This window comes from Bos grunniens, chromosome 9 (assembly GCF_055505025.1).
Source record: "Bos grunniens cultivar Pamir isolate PY7600 chromosome 9, Bosgru_T2T1.0, whole genome shotgun sequence".
Lineage (NCBI taxonomy): Eukaryota > Metazoa > Chordata > Mammalia > Artiodactyla > Bovidae > Bos > Bos grunniens.
Genome location: NC_141173.1, coordinates 18392157 through 18418879, shown reverse-complemented (window position 1 = coordinate 18418879; position 26723 = coordinate 18392157). Strand labels below are relative to the sequence as shown.

Below are 26723 nucleotides of genomic sequence, written 5' to 3'. Positions count from 1 at the left end.
TAGCTAGAAGAGATAAGAAAGCCTTCTTCAGCAATCAATGCAAAGAAATAGAGGAAAATAACAGAATGGGAAAGACTAGAGATCTCAGGTTCATTTTGATATTTGGCAAAACTAATACAATCATGTAAAGTTTAAAAATAAAATAAAATTAAAAAAAAAAAAGAAAATTAGAGACACCAAGGGAATATTTCATGCAAAGATGGGCTCGATAAAGGACAGAATGGTATGGACCTAACAGAAGCAGAAGATATTAAGAAGAGATGGCAAGAAAACACAGAAGAACTGTACAAAAAAGATCTTCACGACCAAGATAATCACGATGGTATGATCACTCACCTAGAGCCAGACATCCTGGAATGTGAAGTCAAGTGGGCCTTAGAAGCATCACTATGAACAAAGCTAGTGGAGGTGATGGAATTCCAGTTGAGCTATTTCAAATCCTGGAAGATGATGCTATGAAAGTGCAGCACTCAATATGTCAGCAAATTTGCAAAACTCAGCAGTGGCCATAGGACTGGAAAAGGTCAGTTTTCATTCCAATTCCAAAGAAAGGTAATGCCAAAGAATGCTCAAACTACTGCACAATTGCACGCATCTCACACGCTAGGAAAGTAATGCTCAAAATTCTCCAAGCCAGGCTTCAGCAATACGGGAACTGTGAACTTCCAGATGTTCAAGCTGGTTTCAGAAAAGGCAGAGGAACCAGAGATCAAATTGCCAACATCTGCTGCATCATCGAAAAAGCAGGAGAGTTCCAGAAAAACATCTATTTCTGCTTTATTGACTATGCCAAAGCCTTTGATTGTGTGGATCACAATAAACTGTGGAAAATTCTGAAAGAGATGGGAATACCAGACCACTTGACCAGCCTCTTGAGAAACCTGTTTGCAGGTCAGGAAGCAACAGTTAGAACTGGACATGGAACAACAGACTGGTTCCAAATAGGAAAAGGAGTACGTCAAGGCTGTATATTGTCACCCTGCTTATTTAACTTCTATGCAGAGTACATCATGAGAAACTCTGGACTGGAAGAAACACAAGCTGGAATCAAGATTGCCGAAAGAAATATCAATAACCTCAGATATGCAGATGACACCACCCTTATGGCAGAAAGTGAAGAGGAACTGAAAAGCCTCTTGATGAGAGTGAAAGAAAAGAGCGAAAAAGTTGGCTTAAAGCTCAACATTCAGTAAACTAAGATTATGTCATCTGGTCCCATCACTTCATGGGAAATAGATGGGGAAACAATGGAAACAGTGTCAGACTTTATTTTTGGGGGCTCCAAAATCACTGCAGATGGTGACTGCAACCATGAAATTAAAAGGTGTTTACTCCTTGGAAGGCAAGTTATGACCAACCTAGATAGCATATTCAAAAGCAGGGACATTACTTTGTCAACAAAGTTCCGTCTAGTCAAGGCTATGGTTTTTCCAGTGGTCATGTATGGATGTGAGAGTTGGACTGTGAATAAAGCTGAGCACCAAAGAATTGATGCTTTTGAACTGTGGTGTTGGAGAAGACTCTTGAGAGTCCCTTGGACTGCAAGGAGACCCAACCAGTCCATCCTAAAGGAGATCAGTCCTGGGTGTTCTTTGGAAGGAATGATGCTAAAGCTGAAATGCCAGTACTTTGGTCACCTCATGCAAAGAGGTTCTTGACTCACTGGAAAAGACTCTGATGCTGGGAGGGATTGGGGGCAGGAGGAGAAGGGGACAACAGAGGATGAGATGCCTAGATGGCATCACCGACATGATGGACGTGAGTTTGAGTGAACTCCGGGAGATGGTGATGGACAGGGAGGCCTGGCAGGCTGTGATTCATGGGGTTGCAAAGAGTCGGACACGACTGAGTGACTAAACTAAACTCACTTTTCTCAGCCTAGTATACTTAGATTTATCCATGCTGTTGTGTGCTGTTGACTCAATACATTTTATGGTTGAACAATATTCTACTAAATATTCTGATTTACTTATTGATCCTCCTGTCAGTGGAATGGAGTTGTTTTCAGATTAACATTCTTAAAATTAAAGATACTATGAACATTTACAGATAATTGTTCTTGTCAACATAGCTGCTGAAATGTTTGGCCATATGGTAAGTACATAACTTATTTTACAAGGAACTGTTAGCCTGTTTTATATTCTCACTAGCGAGAGAAGACTCTACACATGGACATCACCAGATGGTCAACACTGAAATCAGATTGATAACATTCTTTGCAGCCAAAGATTGAGAAGCTGTATAGAGTCAGCAAAAACAAGACCAGGAGCTGACTGTGACTCAGATCATGAGCGCCTTATTGCCAAATTCAGACTTAAACTGAAGAAAGTAGGGAAAACCAGTAGATCATTCAGGTATGACCTAAATCAAATATCTTACAATTATGACAAATAGATTCAAGGGATTAGATCTGATAGAGTGCCTAAAGAATTATGGATGGAGGTTTGTGACATTGTACAGGAGGCAGTGATCAAGACCATCCCCAAGAAAAAGAAATGCAAAAAGGCAAAATGGTTGTCTGAGGAGGGCTTACAAATAGTTGAAAAAAGAAGAGAAGCAAAAGGCAAAGGAGAAAAGGAAAGACATAACCATCTGAATGCAGAGTTTCAAAAAATAGCAAAGAGAGATAAGAAAGGCTTCCTCAGTGATCAATGCAAAGAAATAGAAGAAAAGAACAGAATGTGAAAGACCAGATTTTTCTTCAAGTAAATTAGATACCAAGGGAACATTTCATGCAAAGATGGGCACGATAAAGGACAGAAATGGTATGGACCTAACAGAAGCAGAAGATATTAAGAAGAGGTGGCAAGAATACACAGAACTCTACAAAAAAGATCCTCATGACCCAGATAACCAAAATGGTGTGATCACTCACTTAGAGTCAAACATCCTGGAATGCAAAGTCAAGTGGGCCTTAGGAAGCATCACAACGAACAAAGCTAGTGGAAGTGTAGAATTCCTTTTGAGCTACTTCAAATCCTAAAAGATGATGCTGTGAAAGTGCTGCACTCAATATGGCAGCAAATTTGGAAAACTCAGCAGTGGCCACAGGACTGGAAAAGGTCAGTTCTCATCCCACTCCCAAAGAAAGACAATGCCAAACAATGTTTAATTTACAGCACAATTGCACTCATTGCATATGCTAGCAAAGTAATGTTCAAAATTCTCCAAGCCAGGCTTCAACAGTATGTGAACTGTGAACTTCCAGATGTTCAAGCTAGATTTAGAAAAGACAACAGAACCAGAGATCAAATTGCCAACATCCACTGGATCATCAAAGAGCAAGAGAGTTCCAGAAAAAACATCTTCTGTTCTACTGACTATGCCAAAGAGTTTGACTGTGTGGATCAAAACAAACTGTGGAAAATCCTTAAAGAGATGGGAATACCAGACCACTGCACCTGCCTCCTGAGAAATCTGTATGCAAGTCAAGAAGCAACAGTTATAATGGACCTGGAAAACAGAGTGGTTCCAAATTGAGAAAGGAATATGTCAATGCTTATACTGTCACCCTGTTTGTTTAACTCATATGCAGAGTACATCATGCAAAATGCTGGGCTGTATGAAGCATAATCTGGAATCAAGATTGCCAGTAGAATTATCAATAACCTCAGATACGCAGATGACACCACCCTTATGGAAGAAAGCCAAGAACTAAAGAGCCTCTTGATGAAAGTGAAAGAGGACAGTGAAAAAGTTGGCTTAAAACTCAACATTCAAAAGACTAAGATCATGGCATCTGGTCCCATCACTTCATGGCAAATAGATCGGGAAACAATGCAAACATGAGAGACTTTACTTTTTGGGCTCCAAAATCACTGAGGATGGTGACTGCAGCCATGAAATTAAAAGACGCCTGCTCTTTGGAAGAAAAGTTATGACCAACCTAGACAGCATATTAAAAAGTAGAGACATTACTTTGGCAACAATTGTCCATCTAGTTAAAGCTATGGTTTTTCCAGTAGTCATGTAAGGATGTGAGAGTTGGACTATAAAGAAAAGTGAGCACCAAACAACTGATGCTTTTGAACTGTGGTGTTGAAAAAGACTCTTAAGAGTTCCTTGGACTGCAAGGAGATCAAACCAGTCCATGCTAAAGGAAATCAGTCCTGAATATTCATTGGAAGGACTAATGCTGAAGCTAAAGCTCCAATACTTTGGTCACCTGATGTGAAGAGCTGACTCATTTGAAAAGACACTGATGCTGGGAAAGATTGAAGGCAGGAGGAGAAGGGGACGACAGAGGATGAGATGGTTGGATGGCATCACCAACTCGATGGACATGAGTTTGAGAAAGCTCCGGCAGTTGATTGACAGGGAAGCCTGGCATCCTGTGGTCCATGGGGTTCAACGAGTAGGACACAACTTAGCGACTGAACTGAGCAATTTATGACTTTGAGAACATCTTTAAAACTTTGCCACGTTAATCTTTTTTAAATTTAGCCATTCTTGTCACTATCCATTGCATTTCTCTGCCGACTAATCAAATCACACTTTATTCAGGTATTTACTGTCCATTCCCTTGTAGCTTAGTTGGTAAAGAATCTGCCTGCAATGCAGGAGACCTGGGTATGATTCCTGGGTCAGGAAGATCCCCTTTACGAGGAAATGGCAATCCACTCCAGTAGTCTTGCCTGGAGAATCCCATGGACAGAGGAGCCTGGTGGGCTACAGCCCATGGGGTCGAAAGAGTCACATACGACTTAGTGACTAAACCACCAGCAGTATGTATTCTTTCATGCGTTTAAATATTTTGCTCATTTTTTATATCCATTCTTTCGTGATCAAATCATCTTAAGATATGTTTAAAATGAATAGGCCATAAGTGTATGCTGTATTTCAGGCTTATGTACTTGGTAGCTTTTCAGTAAACTCTAGGATTTTCTGTTTCTAAACATGTTGACTCTAAATACAGTTTTACTGTTTCCTCTCAAAGTACAGCTGCCTTATTGCAATGGCAAGGAGGACTAGTACAAAGATAACTACAAGGGAGAAGACAGAACATCCCTTCCTTGTTCCTTACCTTTGGTGAAAAGCATTCAGTCTTTCACCATGGCATATCCATTAAGGTTTTCACAGAAAACAAAATTTACTGTGTTGAGAAAGTTTCCTTCTGTTCTTACTTTTGTATTTTCTTGAAAAAATCATGAATGGGTGGTGAATTTTGGCAACTGATTTCTCTGCATATACTCAGATAATGTGGGTCTTTCTGTTAAAATTATGAATTATACAGATTGTTTTATGAATGTGAAAATAACTTTTCATTCCTGAGATAAATCTTACCTGAACATCATGTATTATTTTTTTGTATGTTGCTGGGTTCTATTTCGAATACACAGTAAGGATTTTACTTCTGTGTTCATGTGAGAGAGTCTGAGTTTGTTTTCAGTTTTGCTTTGTTTTCCTGCAATGTCTGTCTAGTTTTGATATAAAGTAACGATAGTCTCAGGAAATGAATCAGAAATGTTCCTTATTCTTTCAGTCTCTAAAGAGAGTTTGGGTAGTTTCTTGCTTAAATACATGATATAATTTATTTGGCCCCAGAGTGATCTTTGTAGAGAGGTTCATAATTTTAAATACACTTTATTTAATCAGTGTAATTTAGGTTTTCTACTTTTTCTTGAGTCAGTTTTGGTAATTTTCAGCTTTCAAGGAATGTGTGCATTTAGTCTATATTGTTGAGAATACTGCCAAAATTTTTTTCATATTTATATTTACTTATTTTCACAGTTTTCTTGGCATATACTGCTTTTATATTTATGTTGAAATTTCCTGTTTGTCTCCTTCTTATTCATGTACTCTTTTTTTCTAATTGAATGAAAGCTTCCTTAAATTCTGTAGTGCTTTACAACTTCAGAAGTTTCACATACATGATTTTATATAATCCTGTAATAACCACTTTTTCCTCCTACCCCTATAGTGTCCCTCCCTCTATCTTCTCCCCACTGGTAACTACTAGCTTCTTCTCTTCATCTGTGAGCCTGTTTCTTTTTTGCTATATTCTCTAGTTTGTTGTATTTTTTTACATTCCATATATAGGTGATGTATTTGTCTTTCTCTGTCTTACCTCACTTAATAGAAGGTTCTCCAAGTCCGTCCACATTGCTATAAATGGCAAGATTTTATTCGTTTTGTTATCGCTAAGTAGTATTCCAGTGGGCGTCTGTGTGTGTGTGTGTGTGTGTGTGTGTGTGTGTGTGCAGTCACAGTTTTATCTATTCATCTCTCGATGGACACTTAGGTTGCTTCTGTAACTTGGCAATCATAAATAATGCTGTTATGAACATTGAGGTGCATGTGTCTTTTAATTAGTATTTTTTGGATATATATACTCTGAAAGTGGAATTGCTGAGTCATATGGTAGTTCTATTTTCAGCTTAATGAGAAACTTTTATACTGTTTTCCACAGTGGCAGAACCAATTTACATTCCCACCACACTGTACAAGGGTTTCCGTTTCTCCACATCCTCGCTAACACCTGTTATTTGTGTACTTTATGATGACTACCGTTCTGAGAGGTGTGAGATGACATTCCACTGTGGCTTTGATTTACATTTGCCTGATGATTAGTGATGTTGAGCATCTTTTCATGTGCCCATGAGTTAATCAGCTATTTTTGATGTTGAGCTGTATAACTCCTAATATATATTCTGCATTATATATACATACACACACAGATTTAAGACTTGGACCATAAAGAAGGCTAAGTGCTAACGAATTGATCCTTTCAAATTATGGTGCTGGAAAAGATTCTTGAGAGTGCCTTGTACTGCAAAGAGATCAAACCAGTCAATTCTAAAGGAAATCAGTTCAGTTCAGTTCAGACGCTCAGTCATATCTGACTCTTTGTGACCCCACGAACTGCAGCATGCCAGGCTTCCCTTTCCATCACCAACTCCTGGAGCTTGCTCAAACTCATGACCACCGAGTTGGTGATGCCATTCAAACATCTCATCCTCTGTTGTCCCCTTCTCCTCCTGCCTTCAATCTTTCCCAGCATCAGGGTCTTTTCCAATGAGTCAGTTCTTCACATCAGGTTGGCCGAAGTATTGGAGCTTCAACTTCAGCATCAGTCCTTCCAATGAATATTCAAGATTGATTTCCTTTAGGATGGACTGGTTTTATCTCCTTGAAGTCCAAGGGACTGTCAAGAATCTTTTCTAGCATCACAATTTGAAAGGATCAATTCCCACTTAGCATTCACACCCTGAATATTCACAGGAAGGACTGATGCTGAAGCTGAAGTGCCAAAACATTGGTCACCTGATATAAAGACCTGACTCATTGGAAAAGACCTTGATGCTGGGAAAGATTGAAGGCAAAAGGAGAGGGTGCAGCAGAGGATGAGATGGTTAGACAGCATCACAGACTAAATGGACGTGAATGTGAGCAAACTACCAGAGACAGTGAAGGGCAGGGAAGCCTGGCGTGCTGCAGTCCATGGGGTCACAAAGAGGGATGCAATATGGCCACTGGAACAGCAACAACGATAATGTTCTTCCAGCAGCCAGCTACTTTACCTGTGAACCAACAAGTTCTCTTTATGCTGTGTTTCCAAGCCTCTGTTACAATCTGTCTAAAATAGTCTTTATCCTAGAACTATAAAGTACTATAGTGCTAAGGTCCAACATCTTAGGGTCTCCACTGAATGCCTTATTAAACAAGGTCTTGGTTTTATAGCTGAATAGAATTTGGATCATCCCAAGCACTGTGTGAGGTCTGGCTATTGTTCTTTGTAGTATTTCTTTTCTGAGCAGGTTTTCTTTATTTGGCCTTGTGAAGTGTCCTCCTATACACGTGCAGCTTAGTAGTCAACAAGAAATCAAGAAAACCTCTGCAGAAATTACTTGAGCTCTTCCTTTTCAGAGTTTTCTTCTCTCCATGACCCTGACCCAGAATTTCCCTACATCAGTTCTCTGGAACTCCAGACTCTGACCCACCAGTTCAGTGACAGCGCTGGGACTGGTGGGCCTCCAGGCCAAAAGTCAAGGCGATCATGGGCTACATAGTTTGTTTACTTATCTTAAGAATCACAACTCTGTATTGCTTATTGTCTAAAATTCACCAAATTGTGTTATCTGTCCAGAGTTTTAGCTATTTACATTGGGAAGGGTACTCTGTATGTCTTTTTAATAAACTTTTTAAAATAAGTTCAAGAAATTTTATATTAAAAAGACAATTTGTTACACTTTTTCCAAAAAATCACCTTAATATGCAAATTTGAGATGCAAATCTCCAATAAGAATTGCATCAAAGGAGCTTGCATAACTCAGTGAAGCTACCAGACATGTCTTGTAGGGCCACCTAAGACAGAGGGGTCACAGTGAACAGTTCACAAAATGTGGTACACTGGAGGAAGAAATGGCAAACCACTTCAGTATTCCTGCCACGAGAACCCCATGAATAGTATGAAAAGTCAAAAAGATATGACACTGGAAGGTGAGTCCCCCCAGGTCAGAAGGTTTCCAATGTACTACTGGGGAAGAGCAGAGGGCAATTATTAATTTCTCCAGAAAGAATGAAACAGCTGGGCCAAAGTGGAAATGACACTCCACTGCGGATGTGTCCAGTGGTGAAAGTAAAGTCTGATGCCATAAATAACAATATTGCAATAGGAACCTGGAATGTTCAGTCCATGAATCAAGGTAAATTGGATGTGGTCAAGCAGGAGTTAGCAAGAGTGAACATTGAAATCTTAGGAATCAGTGAACTAAAATGAACGGGTTATGGATGAATTTAATTCAAGTGACCATAACATTTACCAATGTGGGCAAGAATCCCTTAGAAGAAATGGTATAGCCCTCCGTGGGGAATGAGCAAATTGGCGTGTTCAGGCTCCCTTACTCCACGTTTTGTAAATAACGATTATGTAACAGCTGAGCTCATTCATAGTACTGTGTGTGCACGTCACAAGGTGCTCACCTGGTGTGGTACGTGTGTGTGAGCTCCACTGAGAAAGTGGCGGCGTTACTGCTGCATTACACCTGTGTCCGCTGGGTCAGCCGCAAGAGCAGGGAAGCTGTGTCATGGCTGCCATGCCAGCAAGGAGACAGTAAACATGCCTTCAGTTCCTATGGCTCCTCAAGTCTCTTTCCAGCCTCTTAACTCACACCTTGCCCAGGCTGGGTTCAGCGAACAGTGAGAACAGCAAGACAACTGGAGCCATGAACAGGGTCAGCAATACACCCTTACAGTCAACAAAAGAGTCCAAAAGTGTAATCTCAAAAATGACAGAATGATCTCGGTTCGTTTCTCTTCAACATCATGGTAATTTAAGTCTAGGCCCCACTACGAACTAATGTCAAAGTAGCAGAAGTTGACTAGTTCTATGAAAACCGACAAGACTCTCTAGAACTAACACCAAGAAAAAAGATGTCCTTTTCATCATAGGCAATTGGAATGCAAAACTAGTAAGTCAAGAGATACCTGGAGTAACAGACATGTTTGTTATTCCAGATACTTGGAATAACAGACAAGCCACCTCGGGCTTCCCTGGTGGCTCAGCTGGTAAAGAATCCACCTGCAGTGCAGGAGACTGGGTTTAATCCCTGGGTTGGGAAGACACCCTGGAGAAGGGAACAGCTACCCACTCCAGTATTCTGGCCTGGAAAACTCCATGGACTGCATAGTCCATGGGGTCACAAGGGGTCGGACACGACTGAGTGACCTTCACTTTGGCCTTGGAGTACAAAATGAAGCAGAGCAAATGTTACCAGGGTTCTGTCAAAAGAATCTGCTGGTTATTGCAAATACCCTTTTCCAACAACCCGAGAGACAACTCTACATATGGACATCACCAAATGGTCAATACTGAAATCAGACTGACTGACATGTATAATATTCATCTCACATCTAATAGTAAAATAAAGCTGGTCTTTCCTTGCTAACTCTCCCACTCCACAGCACTCTTCTGAGTCCCCGTTTGCTTTCTGACTATGATTTCATGATTGCCATATAGTGATAATCCCCTAATTTTTATGTAGGTCCCTTTCTCTCAAGCTTTAATTTCACATTTCTATGTTTGACAACTTCAATGTTTCCTCATATTCCATACATACAAAATAAACTTTTTCTGTTCTCCAAGAAGCATTTCTTTCCATTTTCCTAATTCTACTTATGACATTCATTTTTCCTCTTAGTTTTATAAAATTAATTTTGACACTGATTCTCCTCTCTCCTTCACAGTAAACATATCCTGAGTCCTTTGTATAACACCTCTTGTATACAAATGAGTATTTCTATTGCTGCTTGTAGAAGAGTTATTGCATTGAGTGTCCAAATACATGGCTTCCTTACATTCATGCCCCTTATATTCCCTTCTATTCTAACTCCATCTCTTACCACTGTTCTACTGAATTTCTGAGCCTTACATGTAGTAGACACCTTGAACTTACTAATCGTTAGTCATTATATACCCTTTTATAGTAAAAAAAAATCTGGAAAGCATAAAAGTAAATTTTTTATATTTCCTTGCTGCTTTGGTTCTGAATATGTTGTTAGTTTAGAAATAAATGCACACAGAAAATCTATATTAGCTGAAACTGAATCACACAGTGAGATTCAGTGTGTGAGGGCATATAGTGAGGGCATCTGTACGGCTGTTGTACACTGTGGCAAGGCTGTTTTATGGACCCTGTGTCTATAGCAGTAGCTCCTGGAGTCAGCAAACTGCTTCATGATCATGATGGTGAAGGCAGCAATTCCTTTGAAACTAGATTTTGCTCGGTGATTGTGGGAGGTTGTTGTTGTTCAGTCACCCAGTTGTGTCCGACTCTGCCACTCCATGGACTGCAGCAACCAGGCTTCCATGACCTTTACTATCTTCAAGAGCTTGATCAAACTCCTGAGTTGATTGTGCCATCCAACCATTTGCTGCCCCCCTTTTTCTCCTGCCGTCAATCTTTCCCAGCATCATAGTCTTTTTAGTGAGTTGGCTTTTCACATCAGGTGGCCAATAAAGTATTGGATCTTCAGTATCTGTCCTTCCAATGAATATTCAGGGTGGATTTCCTTTAGGATTGATTGGTTTGATCTCCCTGCTGTCCAAGAGACTTTCAAGAGACTTCTCTAGCAACATAGTTAGAAAGGACCAATTCTTTGGCACTCAGTCTTCTTTACGGTCCAACTATCACATTTGTATGAGACTATTGGAAAAACCATAGCTTTGACTATATAGACTTCTGCTGGTAAAGAGATGACTCTGCTTTTAATATGCTGTCTAGGTTTGTCATAGCTTTTCTTTCAAGAAGCAAGCATCTTTTAATTTCATTACTGCAGTCACTGTCCACAGTGATTTTGGAGCCCAAGGAAATAAAGTTATGGAAGGGGCCTAGGCTTTTCTTTAACAATTCCATAGCTCTTCATGCATTCTTTACTTTCTCCTTAAATTGACTGGAGTAAATTCTGTCACCCATTGTTAAGAATGCTGATGAGTAGTTTCCTTGTCTTTAAACAGTGATACTAATATCTTGAAAGGTTATTAAAAGAATTGAATGGTACAATTCATGTAAAGCATTTAAGACATATTATCTGCCAAACACTAACTCTTGTTTTTGTGTTTTTACTCTTGTTTTAAAGTTGCTTAACAATCAGAATGCCTGGGTTTGAATCATGGCTTGTAGCATATGTTCTTTCTGCAAGCTTGGTCAAGTTGCTTAACTTTTCTAAGGTTTGATTTCTTTATCTATAAACTAGGGAAAAGAAAAACTACTTCATGTAGTTTGGCAAGGGAAGCCCGAAAATTAAATGAGAATATGTTAATAATTTTTTTTCCTGTACTTTGTTATTCTCCACACAAATCTGATTCCATTCAAACTAATTTCCCACATTGATTCCTGTTTTAATGCCATGAGCTCAACCTGTTTCCTCAGAGTTCTGGGCACACCTTTTAAAAATAACATTCAGTATCCTGACATTATACATTCTCTGTTTTTCAATTCAAATCCATTTTCAAGCTGTTCCTTTTTCATGCAATCTTTTCAAGGATCTGAAACCTACCTTGATCACTTTCTTGGTCTTACAGCTCCTACAAACAGCACCATGCATTTTAACACATTTTTTTCCATTAGTAAATGTGCCTTATTTCTTTCTCAAGAGGATTTTTTGCTCAATGAGATCATTCAGTTCAGTTCAGTCGCTCAGTCATGTTGGACTCTTTGCGACCCCATGAATCGCAGCATGCCAGGCCTCCCTGTCCATCACCAACTCCCAGAGTTCACTCAGACTCACGTCCATCGAGTCGGTGATGCCATCCAGCCATCTCATCCTCTGTCGTCCCCTTCTCCTTCTGCCCCCAATCCCTCCCAGCATCAGAGTCTTTTCCAATGAGTCATTCAGTTCAGTTCAGTTCAGTCGCTCAGTCGTGTCTCACTCTTTGCGACCCCATGAATCGCAGCATGCCAGGCCTCCCTGTCCATCACCAACTCCCAGAGTTCACTCAAACTCACGTCCATCGAGTCGGTGATGCCATCCAGCCATCTCATCCTCTGTTGTCCCCTTCTCCTCCTGCCCCCAGTCCCTCCCAGCATCAGGGTCTTTTCCAATGAGTCAACTCTTCGCATGAGGTGGCCAAAGTACTGGAGTTTCAGCTTTAGCATCAGTCCTTCCAAAGAAATCCCAGGGCTGATCTCCTTCAGAATGGACTGGCTGGATCTCCTTGCAGTCCAAGGGACTCTCAAGAGTCTTTTCCAACACCGCAGTTCAAAAGCATCAATTCTTCAGCACTCAGCTTTCTTCACAGTCCAACTCTCACATCCATACATGACCATTAGTAACACCTAATTAAAAAAAAATCTAACAGAGCTCTTACAAGAGTTCTCCACTTAACAATGACCTGAAAAACTATTGACCAGATGATTTACCATGTCATTGATTGAAATCAATTAGATTATACAGTATTTTGTCATTAAATGTAGAGAACTTATATGTATGAATTTGGTTAAGTGTTTAATATTATATATACATAATTTTCTTAATATTAATTTTTTTCTCTTTACCAAAACATTTCTGTCTCTAATTTCCTTTGATTGTGCTTACTTCAACAATAGAAACAATAATAATATTAGATGAACTGACAAAATGAACACATAAAATATGTCACTGTCAACATTAAAACATGAGAATGACTCCTGTTCCTCAGATGCATTTACTAGCAGTGACATAAGACTCACAGATAAAAGGGCTAGAGAATCGTTTTCAAACTTGGCTGCACAGTGGAATCACCTGGTGAGCTTTACCAATATCGATACAGTGAGTCCCCTTACATGTGAAACTTCAAGCTCGCATGTCCAATGACGTAAGTTAGTTCACATGCCTAGTGTACACTGTCACATGCATGCATTCTCTACAAGTGGCTGTGCTTTTGTGCATATTATTGTACATTACTGCATTGAATACAGAGTACAGTATCTTTATTTAAAGCCCAGGGTGTCCAGAAGCAAGTGTAAAAGCAGGGGTGAAGTAGCAGGCACTACTGTACTTTTCAAGGTATTGTACAATAAAGTTTAAACTGTTTTCCTTTTTTGTGTTTGCTTTTTATGTATGTATTATTTGTGTGAAAAGTGTTATAAATGTATTACTGTATAGTACTGTATAGCCAAGCCAATTGTGTTAGATGGCTACCTGGGCTAACATTTTTGGACTTAGAAACAAACTGGACTTATGAACATGCTCTCAGAATGGAATCTGCTTGTATGTAGGGGACTTAGGGTAATTTGTCAGCCTGCTAAAAAGCAGAGATATTACCTTCCTGACAAAGGTCCATCTAGTCAAAGCTATGGTTTTTCCAGTGGTCATGTATGGATGTGAGAGTTGGACCATGAAGAAAGCTGAGCACCAAAGAATTGATGCTTTTGAACTGTGGTGCTGGAGAAGACTCTTGAGAGTCCCTTGGACTGCAAGGAGATCAAACCAGTCCATCCTAAAGGAAATGAGTCCTGAATATTGATTGGAAGGACTGATGGTGAAGCTGAAACACCAATACTTTGGCCACCTGATGTGAAGAACTGACTCATTTGAAAAGACCCTCATGCTGGGAAAGATTGAAGGCGGAAGGAGAAGGGGACGACAGAGGATGAGATGGTTGGATGGCATCACCGAGTCGATAAACACGAGTATGAATAAGCTCTAGGAGTTGGTGATGGACAGGGAAGCCTGGAGTGCTACAATCCATGGTGTCGCAAAGAGTTGGACACCACTGAGAGACTGAACTGAACTACAGTACCTGCATCTTAACCCCAGAGACCTCCATTTAATTCGATTGGCATATGCCTTGGCAACTGGATATTTAAAGTCAGTCAGATGAGTCTCATGAGAAATTAGAAATAAGAACCATTGGTCAGAGGTTATTCTCCATTTAGCATCCACTCTTGTTCTCTTTCCTCTCACTGCTTTGCTTTAGGAACATGCTACTTGCTTGGAGAGGCTTAAGGCCACTCCTTTGCCATTACTAGTAATACCTTTGACACATATATACCAGTAAGGGTGATAAAATGGTATTATTTTGAGAACTATTTTATGAAAATATCGTTCTGTAATTTCAGCAGGCAGTAACAATATTCACGTATTACTAGATATAAGGTAATGATGAAAATATCTGCCTGGCAAAAAGAGAGAGAAAGGGAAAACAAGTTTACAGATGCATTAATTAACTATAAAAGAAAGTTACAGTTTCAGGTTGTATGTACCTGGTCGATGGCACCCAGATCATCAGCAAAGCTGTTTACTTCTGACAGAAGCAGGGATATTATAGATCTTCTCAACAAGCTGCAACTTCCCAGGGTTACCAGACTCCGCGAGACGTAACGCTGCACCTGAAACTGCAGATCGAGGTAAGCAGGCGTCTACTTTCCGTCAGGGCAGCTCAGAAGATACTTAATGGGCATTTTCTAAGATTTACTACTGAGCTCCCTGCTGCGGGGAGCTCAGAAAGTGTCAACATAATTCTGGGCCAGTCTCAAGCAAAACCGTGAAGCAGATTATCACGATAGAAGCAATGAAATTTTATAGCAGTTAATATTTTGAAATGTGTGACAAGGTGCTAAAATGGAAGTTTTAGCTGAAGGACCAAAAGATCATATCATTTAGATGATAGACTACGTACAGAATGAATCAAGGGGATGACCAAACAAGACTCTCAGACCCTTAACCATTAAATATAGATATGGAGCTGTAGAGGCAGAGATGATAAAAAGGGAAAGAGGAAAAGGTCTGAAGATGTCTTTGGGAAGAGGCCCACCTCCACGCTGCAGAGGGACGGGTATGGGTGTCTATTCTCCACAAATCAAAAAAGAGGTCATTTAGAGGGAGGAGAAAAAAATGTGGGACTCTGATTTTTCATCTAGAGGTAGCACAAGAACTTGTCATTCAATAAATTTCAAAGGACAGTGGGAGACAATAAACTATATCCCTTACAGTTATTAGGAGAAATGCCACTTGATTATTATTCACATTAAGGTACATATAACTCATACCTCAATTTTCATTAAATCTTTTCTTTAATTATCTGGGAGAAAGGAGACTTCAAGGAGTATCTCAAAACACAAAAACAGCATCTACCTTGCCATTGCTCTCTATGAGCTTAAAATCATACTGAGGAGACACTACTTTGCTATATAAAATATTTAAATGACAATGCTAAATAACTAATGCCATATGACACTAAGAAATGCCATCTGTGTCCTTTAGGATAAGCACTTAATGTAGATATTCCTCAAATTGATATTTTAATAATATGCTTTAAAAGCTAATCAATGACACTAAGAAACTGAATAGATTATAGGCTTCAAAAAACATCTATTATAAATTCAGATGTGTATAACTAGCTGTTAATAATAATTTTCTAAATCAACTTATCAAATTTACAACTAAAACCACATCAATTTATTATCATAGGGAATCACAGTTATTTATCAGTTATTTCCTAATAACATAATTAGCTAAGACTCCCATCTTTTGTAACTCTTTAATACCATTCACTATATGTCCCATTTTTTATAACATTTTTCTTTGTACTTGAAATAAAGAGTGCTCTTAGTTAAGTTCTAAAAAAACTTCTGTTGAGTATTTCATGGATGATGTAGTTGTTTACTTACCATTTTCCCTTAATATGTAATCTTTAGGGGATAGCTTAAAGAGAAGATAAATTTCACAATAAAATGGACTTTACACAGTGGGGATGAAGTGAAGTTATGACAGGCTGCAGACTCTGGAGCCCAACACTTGCCTGAGTTAAATCCCAGCTCCATGCTTATTAACTTGTACTAACAACTTACTAACCTTTTATTTCTCAGCTTACATTTCTGCAAAATAGTGACTGGACAGCAGCACCTACATAGAGTCCTTCATATGAAGTTAAGACAGCAAAAATGATTAACACAGGGCCAGTCCCCCAGTATGCCAGCAAATTTGGAGAACTCAGCAGTGGCCACAGGACTGGAAAAGGGCAGTTTTCATTCCAATCCCAAAGAAAGGCAATGGCAAAGAATGCTCAAACTACCGCAAAATTGCACTCATCTCACACGCTAGTAAAGTAATGCTCAAAATTCTCCAAGCCAGGCTTCAGCAATACTTGAACCGTGAACTTCCAGATGTTCAAGCTGGTTTCAGAAAAGGCAGAGGAACCAGAGATCAAATTGCCAACATCCACTGGATCATGGAAAAAGCAGGAGAGTTTCAGAAAAACATCTATTTCTGCTTTATTGACTATGCCAAAGATTTTGACTGTGTGGATCACAATAAACTGTGGAAAATTCTTAAAGAGATGGGAATACCAGAACACCTGACCTGCCTCTTGAGAAACCTGTATACTGGTCAGGAAGCAACAGTTAGAACTGGACATGGAACAACAGACTGGTTCCAAATAGGAAAAGGAGTACATCAAGGTTGTATATTGTCACCCTGCTTATTTAACTTATATGTAGAGTACATCATAAGAAACGCTGGGCTGGAAGAAGCACAAGCTGGAATCAAGATTGCTGGGAGAAATATCAATAACCTTAGATATGCAGATGACACCACCCTTATGGCAGAAAGTGAAGAGGAACTAAAGAGCCTCTTGATGAAAGTGAAAGAGGAGAGTGAAAGAGGAGAGCTTTAAGTTGGCTTAAAGCTCAACATTCAAAAAACTAAAATCATGGCATCTAGTCCCAACATTTCATGGGAAATAGATGGGAAAACAGTGGAAACAGTGTCAGACTTTATTTTTTTGGGCTCCAAAATCACTGCAGATGGTGATTGCAGCCATGAAATTAAAAGATGCTTACTCCTTGGAAGGAAAGTTATGACCAATCTAGACAGCATATTAAAAAGCAGAGACATTACTTTGACAACAAAGGTCCATCTAGTCAAGGTATGGTTTTCCCAGTGGTCATGTATGGATGTGAGAATTGGACTGTGAAGAAAGCTGAGTGCCAAAGAATTGATGCTTTTGAACTGTGGTGTTGGAGAAGACTCTTGAGAGTCCCTTGGACTGCAAGGAGATCCACCCAGTCCATTCTAAAGGAGATCAGTCCTGGGTGTTCATTGGAAGGACTGGTGCTAAAGCTGAAACTCCAATACTTTGGCCACCTGATGCGAAGAGTTGACTCATTGGAAAAGACTCTGATGCTGGGAGGGATTGGGGGCAGGAGGAGAAGGGGATGACAGAGGATGAGATGGCTGGCTGGCATCACCGACTTGATGGACATGAGTTTGAGTAAACTCCGGGAGTTGGTGATGGACAAGGAGTCCTGGCGTGCTGTGATTCATGGGGTCGCAAAGAGTGAGACACGACTGAGCGTCTGAACTGAACTGAACTGAAGGCCTGCAGTAAGTGTCCATTAAGTGTTAAATATTACAATTTAGGATAGTAATATAAAAGCATCGAAGGTTTTATGTTTAATTCATTGACCCTTGAGATGTTAAATATTAGAAATAAAATCATTTGTCTAGAGTTAATACAGTCCTTTTAGAGGACAGTGCTGAGAAGGAAAGTTCAGCACAAAGGGTTTTTCCACTGTATGGCTGTGAAGTAAGACTGTCTCCTTGATGTGACTGAGATCCATACAAGAGCAAAGACTAAGTGTACAGCCATTAGGATGATTTAAAGTTCTGTGAATATTATAATAAAATGATCTCCATTCTTCCTTTCATTAGGGTTAGGGTTGCCCTTTTGTAAATGCAGGGAATTTTGAGAGAGGCTGAACTGGAGCCTGGGCTTTTATCATGTATAAGGTGACTGCAGTAGAAACCAGAAAAGGGCTTGTCAACACCTCCACCATCCTTTTCTACTCTATAGTGCCTCTTATCTCTATTTCAGGGACAGGAGGGCAGAAATAAATTTCCCAGATTCCTCTACAGTTAGGATTTGGGATGTGATCTGAGCTCTGCCAGTTAGGGCACTCATTTGGGAACTGGATGCAGCAGAATATTTTGGAATTAGAGAAGCAGGGCACAGGGAATGCACTTCATGCACTTTGTTGGCGCAGTCTGTGGCAGAAGTGGCATGATTCTGGCATATCTTGCAGCTGGTTCAGAGGACTCCTTCATCTCCAGGTTCTTAAACCCAGTAGAAGCAGCAGGATACTATTTTGGTGACCCACTGGCTTAGGGAGTCATTCCTATTAACTCAAGGTTTCCCAAAGGTGCTTGGATTTATATATTCACCTGGAGGATTTGCCAGAGCTCAGTGCCACATTGAAGTACTGGATTATCCAGGAGCGGAAATGCCTACCCATGTGCCCAGTAAATTTGCCTATTTGACCTGCACAGGAAACTGAAGAACCTTTGAGAATGCTAGTGAATTATTATAAAATTAGGTCACCACCTGTAATTTCTAATTACACAGTGCTGATGACAGTTCCAGATGCAGCTCCCTGCCTCTGACACTTGGTAAGGCAGGTCCTGATCGGGGGAGTTTGCATTTGCCTAGGATACTGCAGTGTGCTTCCCCTGTCCAGGTCAGGCTATGTCAACTTGCTGGCTCCATGCCATCATTTTGTTCTTAGAAGTCTGATTACTGAACTGGTCACAGGACATCATGCCAGTGCACTGGACTGACACCATGCTGATATGGCAGGGGTTTTGAGGGCCCCAGTAAAAACACATCATTTCAGAGAATGAACCCCAGAAATTCAGGTGCCTGGTGTACTTGGCAAGTTTTGGGGTCTGACACATGTTGGAACTACACTCCCCAAATGAAAAACATGTTGCTTTAGATGTAGCTCCCATCACTAATAAAAAGATACAATACTTGATGTGCCTCTGGATATCTGAGGCAACATATATCCCTTTGGTTTTTTTACTTAGATGTATAGATTGAGAAATCACAAGGCTGTGAACTGCAAGAGGGGCCCAGAAGAGCATATAAAGATCTCTAGAAGCTGAGGAAGAAGTTTGTTCCTCTAGGTGACTAACAAGAATGGATCTCATGACCAATAAGAGCCAATATCCCAGAGTTAATCAGTATACTCTGTGAATTCTGTAGCCATGACCCTAATCAGATAATCACAACGGAGGTTCTTTTTATGGGGGGTTTGGGCAGAAAGGCATAACTTTCTTGACAAGTAAATTTTATCCTTTATAGAAAACAAAAAGAAAGAAAGAAAGAAAGAAAATAACTCTTTGCTTATGCTATTTGGCCCCAGTAAAGATTGAATGAGTTCCTGACTGTGGACACCAAGTGACCACATGCCCAGAGCTGCTCATCTCAACTGGGTGTTATCTAAAATCAGGTATACATGGTAATATTTCATCATTAAGTAGTTGTAATAGATCAAAATAGGGATCAAGCAGGAACGGAAAGCATGGGTAAATTTTCCTTGGGCACTTAGTTCAAACTAGAATACCACTTCATAAAAGGTTGAATAATAGGAAACATGCACTAATCCATGATCAATACACAACATTCCCTCCCCCACAACCAAAATACACAGGTTCAGGAATCAACGTATGAAAGTGAGACTGGGAAGTCTCAATAGACATCTAGTGATTTATGGGCAAAGTGTCATTCCCATCCTTGTGGCACTGGATTTCTCCCTAGAGGTATACATAACCAAGTGAAAATGCTTCCTACTGACTGACCCAGCAACAGTTTCATGAACTGGAAGTTGAGATTTCCACCTGGCTACATAGATTTCTTCATGCAACTATGCCACTGGCAAAAGAGAGGCTCCTGGTGCAACTGACTTCAATGTGGAGGAAAATAGGGATTTACAATGTGATGAATCAGGGAAGATTATACCTGGAAGCCGGGGATTTCCCTGTAGGCCTGACACATCCAAGTGGTAGAAGTAAACAGAATACTATAGCCAACTTCATGAGGTCAGACCTTTCAAAGATGAAACTGTGTATAAATCAACTAAGGTTCTGGCTGAGGACAAAGGGGAATGTGATTGGCAGTAGAAAAAGAAAGTCAGTACAAATCATAGACTCATAACCAGTTGTAGAACTTAAGGCCACGATGGGTTACTTTTTTCTTCCTCTGTGCTTGTGTGTGTGTGTGTGTATGTGTGTGACTGTGTGCATGTATTTCATAACGTAGGCCATGAATTACAAAGTATCAAATGAGAATTGTGTCTGAACTAGCATGGGGATGATTACTATCACATCACACCACATGAAAGGACCAAAACTTTGAATCCCTCCTTTTGAGAAGAGGTCTATAGATTTTTGTTTACACAGAGCTGGTACGTTATGTCTTCATAACACAGTGCTGTTGCTATTGAGATTTGAGGGAAGTTTGAATACGGGAAAAATGGAGTATATGAATGTTGAATAATTAATAGGAGTGGTGCACAGCTGATAGACTGGAATCACCACTCAGATATTCTTTAAGCACACTTCAAGCACTAACAAGGCTAATACTCTCCTTCAGAGATGTTTCTGGATATAATTTAAATGTTTGTAATTAGTACATCTTATTTAAGATATAGTGGAGAATTATTAATACTTGAGGAGAAAGGCATGTTGTAGGGCATCTCTTTTGAATGATGATACAGTTTCCTAGAAGATACAGCAGGATTCTGGAACAGCTGGAAGAATTCTTCCTGAATCAGGAGATTTCTGATGATAAATCTCTACCATCTGGGACTGGAAGCTTTGGAGACTTCTGTCTCTGGGCTGCCTCCATCAGAGTAAAAGCAGCAGCAGGTCTGATTCCATGGGTGTGTTTTACAAGAAGGGATTTTAAGACAAGTATTAAAACTGGGCTTAAGGCTAGTACTAACCCAGAAGACACAGATTCAGTAGAGAAAGAGAAAATATTAAAAAGAACCCAGTAAAGATTCAAGAATATGTGACATAAAAACTCAAGGTGGATGAGCTCAGGAGAACAATGCAGATGACTGAGTAAACAGTTGATATACTTGAATATAAGTCAGTAAAATTTATGCAGCCTGAGGAACTAACCATCTCAGGGACACAGGGGTAATATACACAGCTCCACTGTAAGTGCAACTGGGGTCCAGAAGGAAAAAAGGGTCAGAACAGGAAGAAGATGTTTGAAGTAACAATGGCTGAAAACTTCCTGAATCCGGTGAAAGACAGATTAAATGTACATTAAATATACACATTCAAAAATCTCATTAACCTCAAGCAATTAGTATTAAAAAAAAAAAAAGCCTAGGCATATCATGGCTAAATCCTGAAAACTGTGGATATGGAGACAAACTTGAGAGCAATCAGGGAAAAATGACTCCTTACAGGGAACACAACATTACAGATAACTGTGGACTTCCCATCTTAATAATATAACCCATGAACATGAAATATGTTTTCTTGAATTTCTTTTGTTTTCTTTTTTTATTATTTTTATTTTATTTTTTAACTTTACAATATTGTATTGGTTTTGCCATATATCAACATCAATCAATTTCTTAATGTTTTGTGTTTTAAGCAAAGATATCTTATATTTTTCTTGAAAACTTATTATTTTGTTATTTTATGCTAATACAAGTAAATTATTTTAATTCCATTTTAGACTCAATCACTTTTTAAGTATGTATTTAATACATAACTTTTCTAAGTATGTATTTTTCTTAAACATGTGCAAGAATCTTCGATTAGAAACAACTGAATTATCAATATATTCCTCCTAGAGTAAATAAGATAAATCAACAAACCTAAGAATTGTGGGTGGGAAGTAAAAGAAAATTACATACATCTCCTTTGACTTCCTTTTTGCTTAAAAAAAAATCAGTCATTAAAGACTGGAAATAAAATATGTACTAAAGTTATCATTATTAAAGTGATACAACTATGCAGCATTTTCATGAACTTTGGGGACACACGATGGATTCTGTAATCAGCTGTGTGTTCTCTAAAATTCCCATCACAGAGCCTCTCAGGATGTTCCCATAACTTAGCATAACTTGTCTCTCTCTGCTGCCATAACTACTATATGACACTTACAACTCTTACTACTACAATTTCCACTTCAGAGAGGTGAGAACATCTAGTCATTTAGAGTTCAGACTCTAGATCCAGACTCCTGTTCAAAACGTGACTCTGCAAACTATTCCCTATGTGACCACTGCGAAGTTACCACACTTCTCTTTACCTCAGTTTTCCCATCTGTAAAAGGAGGTGAAGAAGAGTTACAATTTCATAGACTTGTTTTGAAAAATAGATGAGTTAATATGTAAGACTTGTAACAGTGCTTGGCACACAGCAATGCCCAGTGAATGTTAGCTATTTTCAACTTCAAGAAGAGATAACAAAATGGAAGTATATAAGAACTTATCGACAACACAGACTCACAGATGGACAAACTTACAGTTACCAAGGGGGAAGGGAGGGAGGAATAAATTGGAAGATTAAGATTGACATAAACACACTACTATATATAAAATAGATAATTAATAATGACCTACTATATATTGTGTATCGGAGAAGGCAATGGCATCCCACTCCAGTACTCTTGCCTGGAAAATCCCATGGACGGAGGAGCCTGGTAGGCTGCAGTCCATGGGGTCGCTAGGAGTCAGACACGACTGAGCGACTTCACTTTTCACTTTCATGCATTGGAGAAGGAAATGGCAACCCACTTCACTGCTCTTGCCTGGAGAATCCCAGGGGTGGGGGAGCCTGGTGGGCTGCTGTCTATGGGGTCGCACAGAGTTGGACATGACTGAAGTGACTTAGCAGCAGCGGCAGCAGGATATACTGTGTATACTGTGCTTAGTCATGTCCAACTGTGTATGACCCCAGGGACTGTAGCCCACCGGGCTCCTTTGTCCATGTGGATTCCCCAAGCAAGAATACTGGAGTGGGTTGCCTGCCATTCCCTTCTCCAGGGGATCTTCCCGAGCCAGGGATGGAACCCGAGTCTCCTGCATTGCAGGTGAATGCTTTACCTTCTGAGCCATAGCACATGGAATTCTACCCCGTGCTCTGTAATGGCCAATATGGGGAAAAATCTTAAAAAGGTGGACATATGTATATGTATAACTGATTCACTTTGCTATACACTTGAAGCTAATACCACAGTGTGAATCAACTATACCCTAATAATTGTTTTTTTAAAAAATGGAAGTATAAAAATGCCTTAAAAAGATCCCAGCTGCAGCTTGATGAAGCCCTTACATCTCTTCTGTCCCATTGCTTCTCTCAAGGAGGAGAAGTGCAGGCATGACAGGGTTCCCGATGGATGGGCCAAAGAAGGAGCAGGCTGGGTACTGGCACACAGGACCTGCTTCTTCGGCCTGAGTTCCCAGGGAACTTCATCTCTTTGTGATTACAGTGGTAAGACACTCTCAGAGGTGTCTATCTCCTAAGAGGAGTGCTCAGCTTACAAAACAAAACAAAACAAAAGCAGGGGGGAAGGGTGATGTTAGGAGAAACAAGGTATGGCCAAGAACACCAAGAGCAAGCTCTATTTTTGGCCAGAGATGGGCACGTATGTCTGACACAGGTACATACCAACCCTTTAAAAGAAACTTCCACATAAGCCTCCATCATAGTAGGATTTCGGCTCTAAAGACTGTGCACAGTCTATCAGCAGAATTCTGGAAACCTCAGAGGTACCACTAAGTGAAAATCTATAAGCTAGAGCTTGACAAGTTTCCAAAGGGGAGACCTAGCTTTGATAACACTGGTCGGGGTGGGTAGTGAGGCTTATAAGACCAACAAAGTGTGTTTAGAAAGACAGTAATAGTAGACAAGTTCAGACTTTGTCAGAAGAACAGCAAGAAGTAACAGGCACTCTGGCAAGCAAGTTCAACACATGAAAGGAGGCTCTGAGGAGAGGTCGTGGTTTGAAGAACTGTGATCCAGCTGTAGACTGCAGGAGCTCAGTTTTGAGGATAAACTAAGAAACGGGGAAGGCTGACAATGCAGGGAACCAAGCAGAGGGAAGTAAGACAGGACTCAGTTCCCGTGCCTGCCAGAAAGAGGCAAGGCCCAACGTATGTTTACTGAACTAGAATGTGAGGTTAAGCAGCTCTAGAAATGTGACTGACTGAAATGAAATTATCCAGGGCTCCTGAAATCCTTGCCATAGGACGGCTGGGAGCTCAGGGCTTGAGGAAGAACTAAGCACACAAATCTGGTTCAACTGACTGCTGGGAAAACAGGCAGAAGGGGCAAACCCAACTATGTGATGACACTCAAATACTGCGTGTATGATGGAGCTTCAAAATAAAGCAAGGCTTCTAAAAAAAATCAAAAGGTAGGCGATTATTTGATTAGGTTAGAGCAATGAGGACAAAGAAGGGGTGGTTTCACTGTGAAAAAATGGTGGTATTGAGCTAACAGATGACAAAAAAGTCATGTATTTATTATACTTTCCATTTTTTCCATTCAAAGGGATGATCTTCAATCTGGAGATAATAAACAATAATAAAAATAGGAGATAATATGAAACAGAATTAGAAGTTCAAATTCAGTGATTACTGGGGTAGAAAAGATATAAGTACTTTGTAAAGCTGCAGATGGGATGGAAAAATACTGTGAGAATTGAACTAATTGAACTAAATTCAATGTTTAATGAATTATATCCTAAAGTATACAAAGTACTTGAAGATTAATTGATAATATATTCATGATAACTTCTGAGAACTCAGAAAAAGGCCCTAATGGAATAGAAATGAGCAACTGATACATGGATTTCAAAAAAAAATGAAAGTAGATGTCTCAACTCATAGAATAATGTATATGTGGACACCAGGACAATTCTAGGACACTACTATGTAGAAAATTCTTGATAACTAAGAGAAACATACAGAGTCCAGGAGGAAAGTACATCAATTAATAAATATCAAGCATACTACCCTGATACAAGCATGCTCCAGGAGCTGGTGATGGACAGGGAAGACTGGCGTGCTGCAGTCAGTGGAGTCGCAGAGTTAGACATGACTGAGTGACTGAACTGAACTGATACTACCTTAACTCCTATCCTATTAAGATAGAGTTGCTATATTCAATCAAAATAAGTCCCAGACATAAAATGCATTGATTTCAACAAAGGCTCTGAGCAAGCTTTTAGGATTTCTTGTGGATACAATAGGGGCCACATGAGTTTCAGGTTGGGTGAATGAACTGCCTATGAATTATATGACCGGACTGTAAGTGCAGAGCCTCCTGTAACATCATGCTACACCATTTGACCCTTTAGTCACATTTTTAATTAATATTTTCAACCAAATATTGTAAATAAAAATGTAAACCATGTGATACTAGGCAAGAGAGCTGATGCTGTGGTAGCAAAATTAAAAAAGTAAAACAAAATGATAATAATAATAAATATAAATGAACTCCCTAAGCTATAATCACTGGTCCTAACTAAGTGAAATTTAATACGGATGTATATGAAGTTATGTTTATTTAAATTCCTATAGCCTGCTGAAAACAAGAACTGCAATTATAGATACTGAACATATCTTTTTTTAATATGCTAAGAACTTACCCAAGATGCAGCTAGGGACAATTAATGTCCAGAAAAATCCAAAAGCATCCAAAAGCCCCCACAAAGGGAACAGTGGCACCTTCATAAAATTCATTATATTTCCTAGAAGATTTCTTCTGAAGGCTTGGACACGAGACAGGCAATGGTTTCCACGAGACTCTGTCATTTTGTTCAAGCCAATGCGACTGAGAATCTGGAAAGCTCTGGGGCCCTACCCTACAAACTTTAGAACAGCCATCTGCCTATATGCAGAGTGGATCTTGCTTATTTATGACCAACTTCTCAACGGCAGCAGATTAACTGAACAAATTTTCATTTCCTTATCATTGGGGACTGTGTGACATTTGAATGGAAGTCAAAAGTAAATAATAATAAAAACATGGCATTTTACATGCTCAAAATGATCTGAGGGGGCTGCAGAAATCATCTGCCTTCTCATTTAATCAGCTGGTTTGTATCCTTGAGTCACTGACATGTTTTTTAAAATGTACACTCACTGTTAATAAGAGGTACACCCTATGACACTTCAGAAAAGTGGGTGCTGGCATGTTCACAACTGAATTCTGTGAAACAAATTCTGAAGAAAACAGTTTGAGATCAAAGGTATATAATTATCACTGAATAACCGAGCAAGTGGTATAGATTGGTTATATGGAAGGACTGCCCTGCATATGCATTAGGTTGCTGAACCATGCCTTCTATTTCCATGATCTCTATTTGCATAACTCTACTAATGAAGGAAACTAAGTTAAACCAACTAAAAACGTCTATCAGAACAAGAACTATGCTGGTTTCTTCTAAGAATATTCTTAGAAGAATACGCTTCTTAGTAAATTCTTAGCAA

The 26723-nt window shown here is 39.6% G+C and overlaps 1 protein-coding gene across 2 annotated transcripts in view; it reads right to left on the bottom strand.

The window, feature by feature from the left end:
• Positions 1–26723, bottom strand: part of MEI4 (meiotic double-stranded break formation protein 4) — a 251927-nt gene that overhangs the window by 77450 nt on the left and 147754 nt on the right. For both annotated transcript variants that reach the window (XM_086316889.1, XM_086316888.1), the window contains exon 4: positions 14685–14816. In XM_086316889.1, the coding sequence (XP_086173015.1) occupies positions 14685–14816 (132 nt within the window). The remainder of the gene's footprint in view (positions 1–14684; positions 14817–26723) is intronic.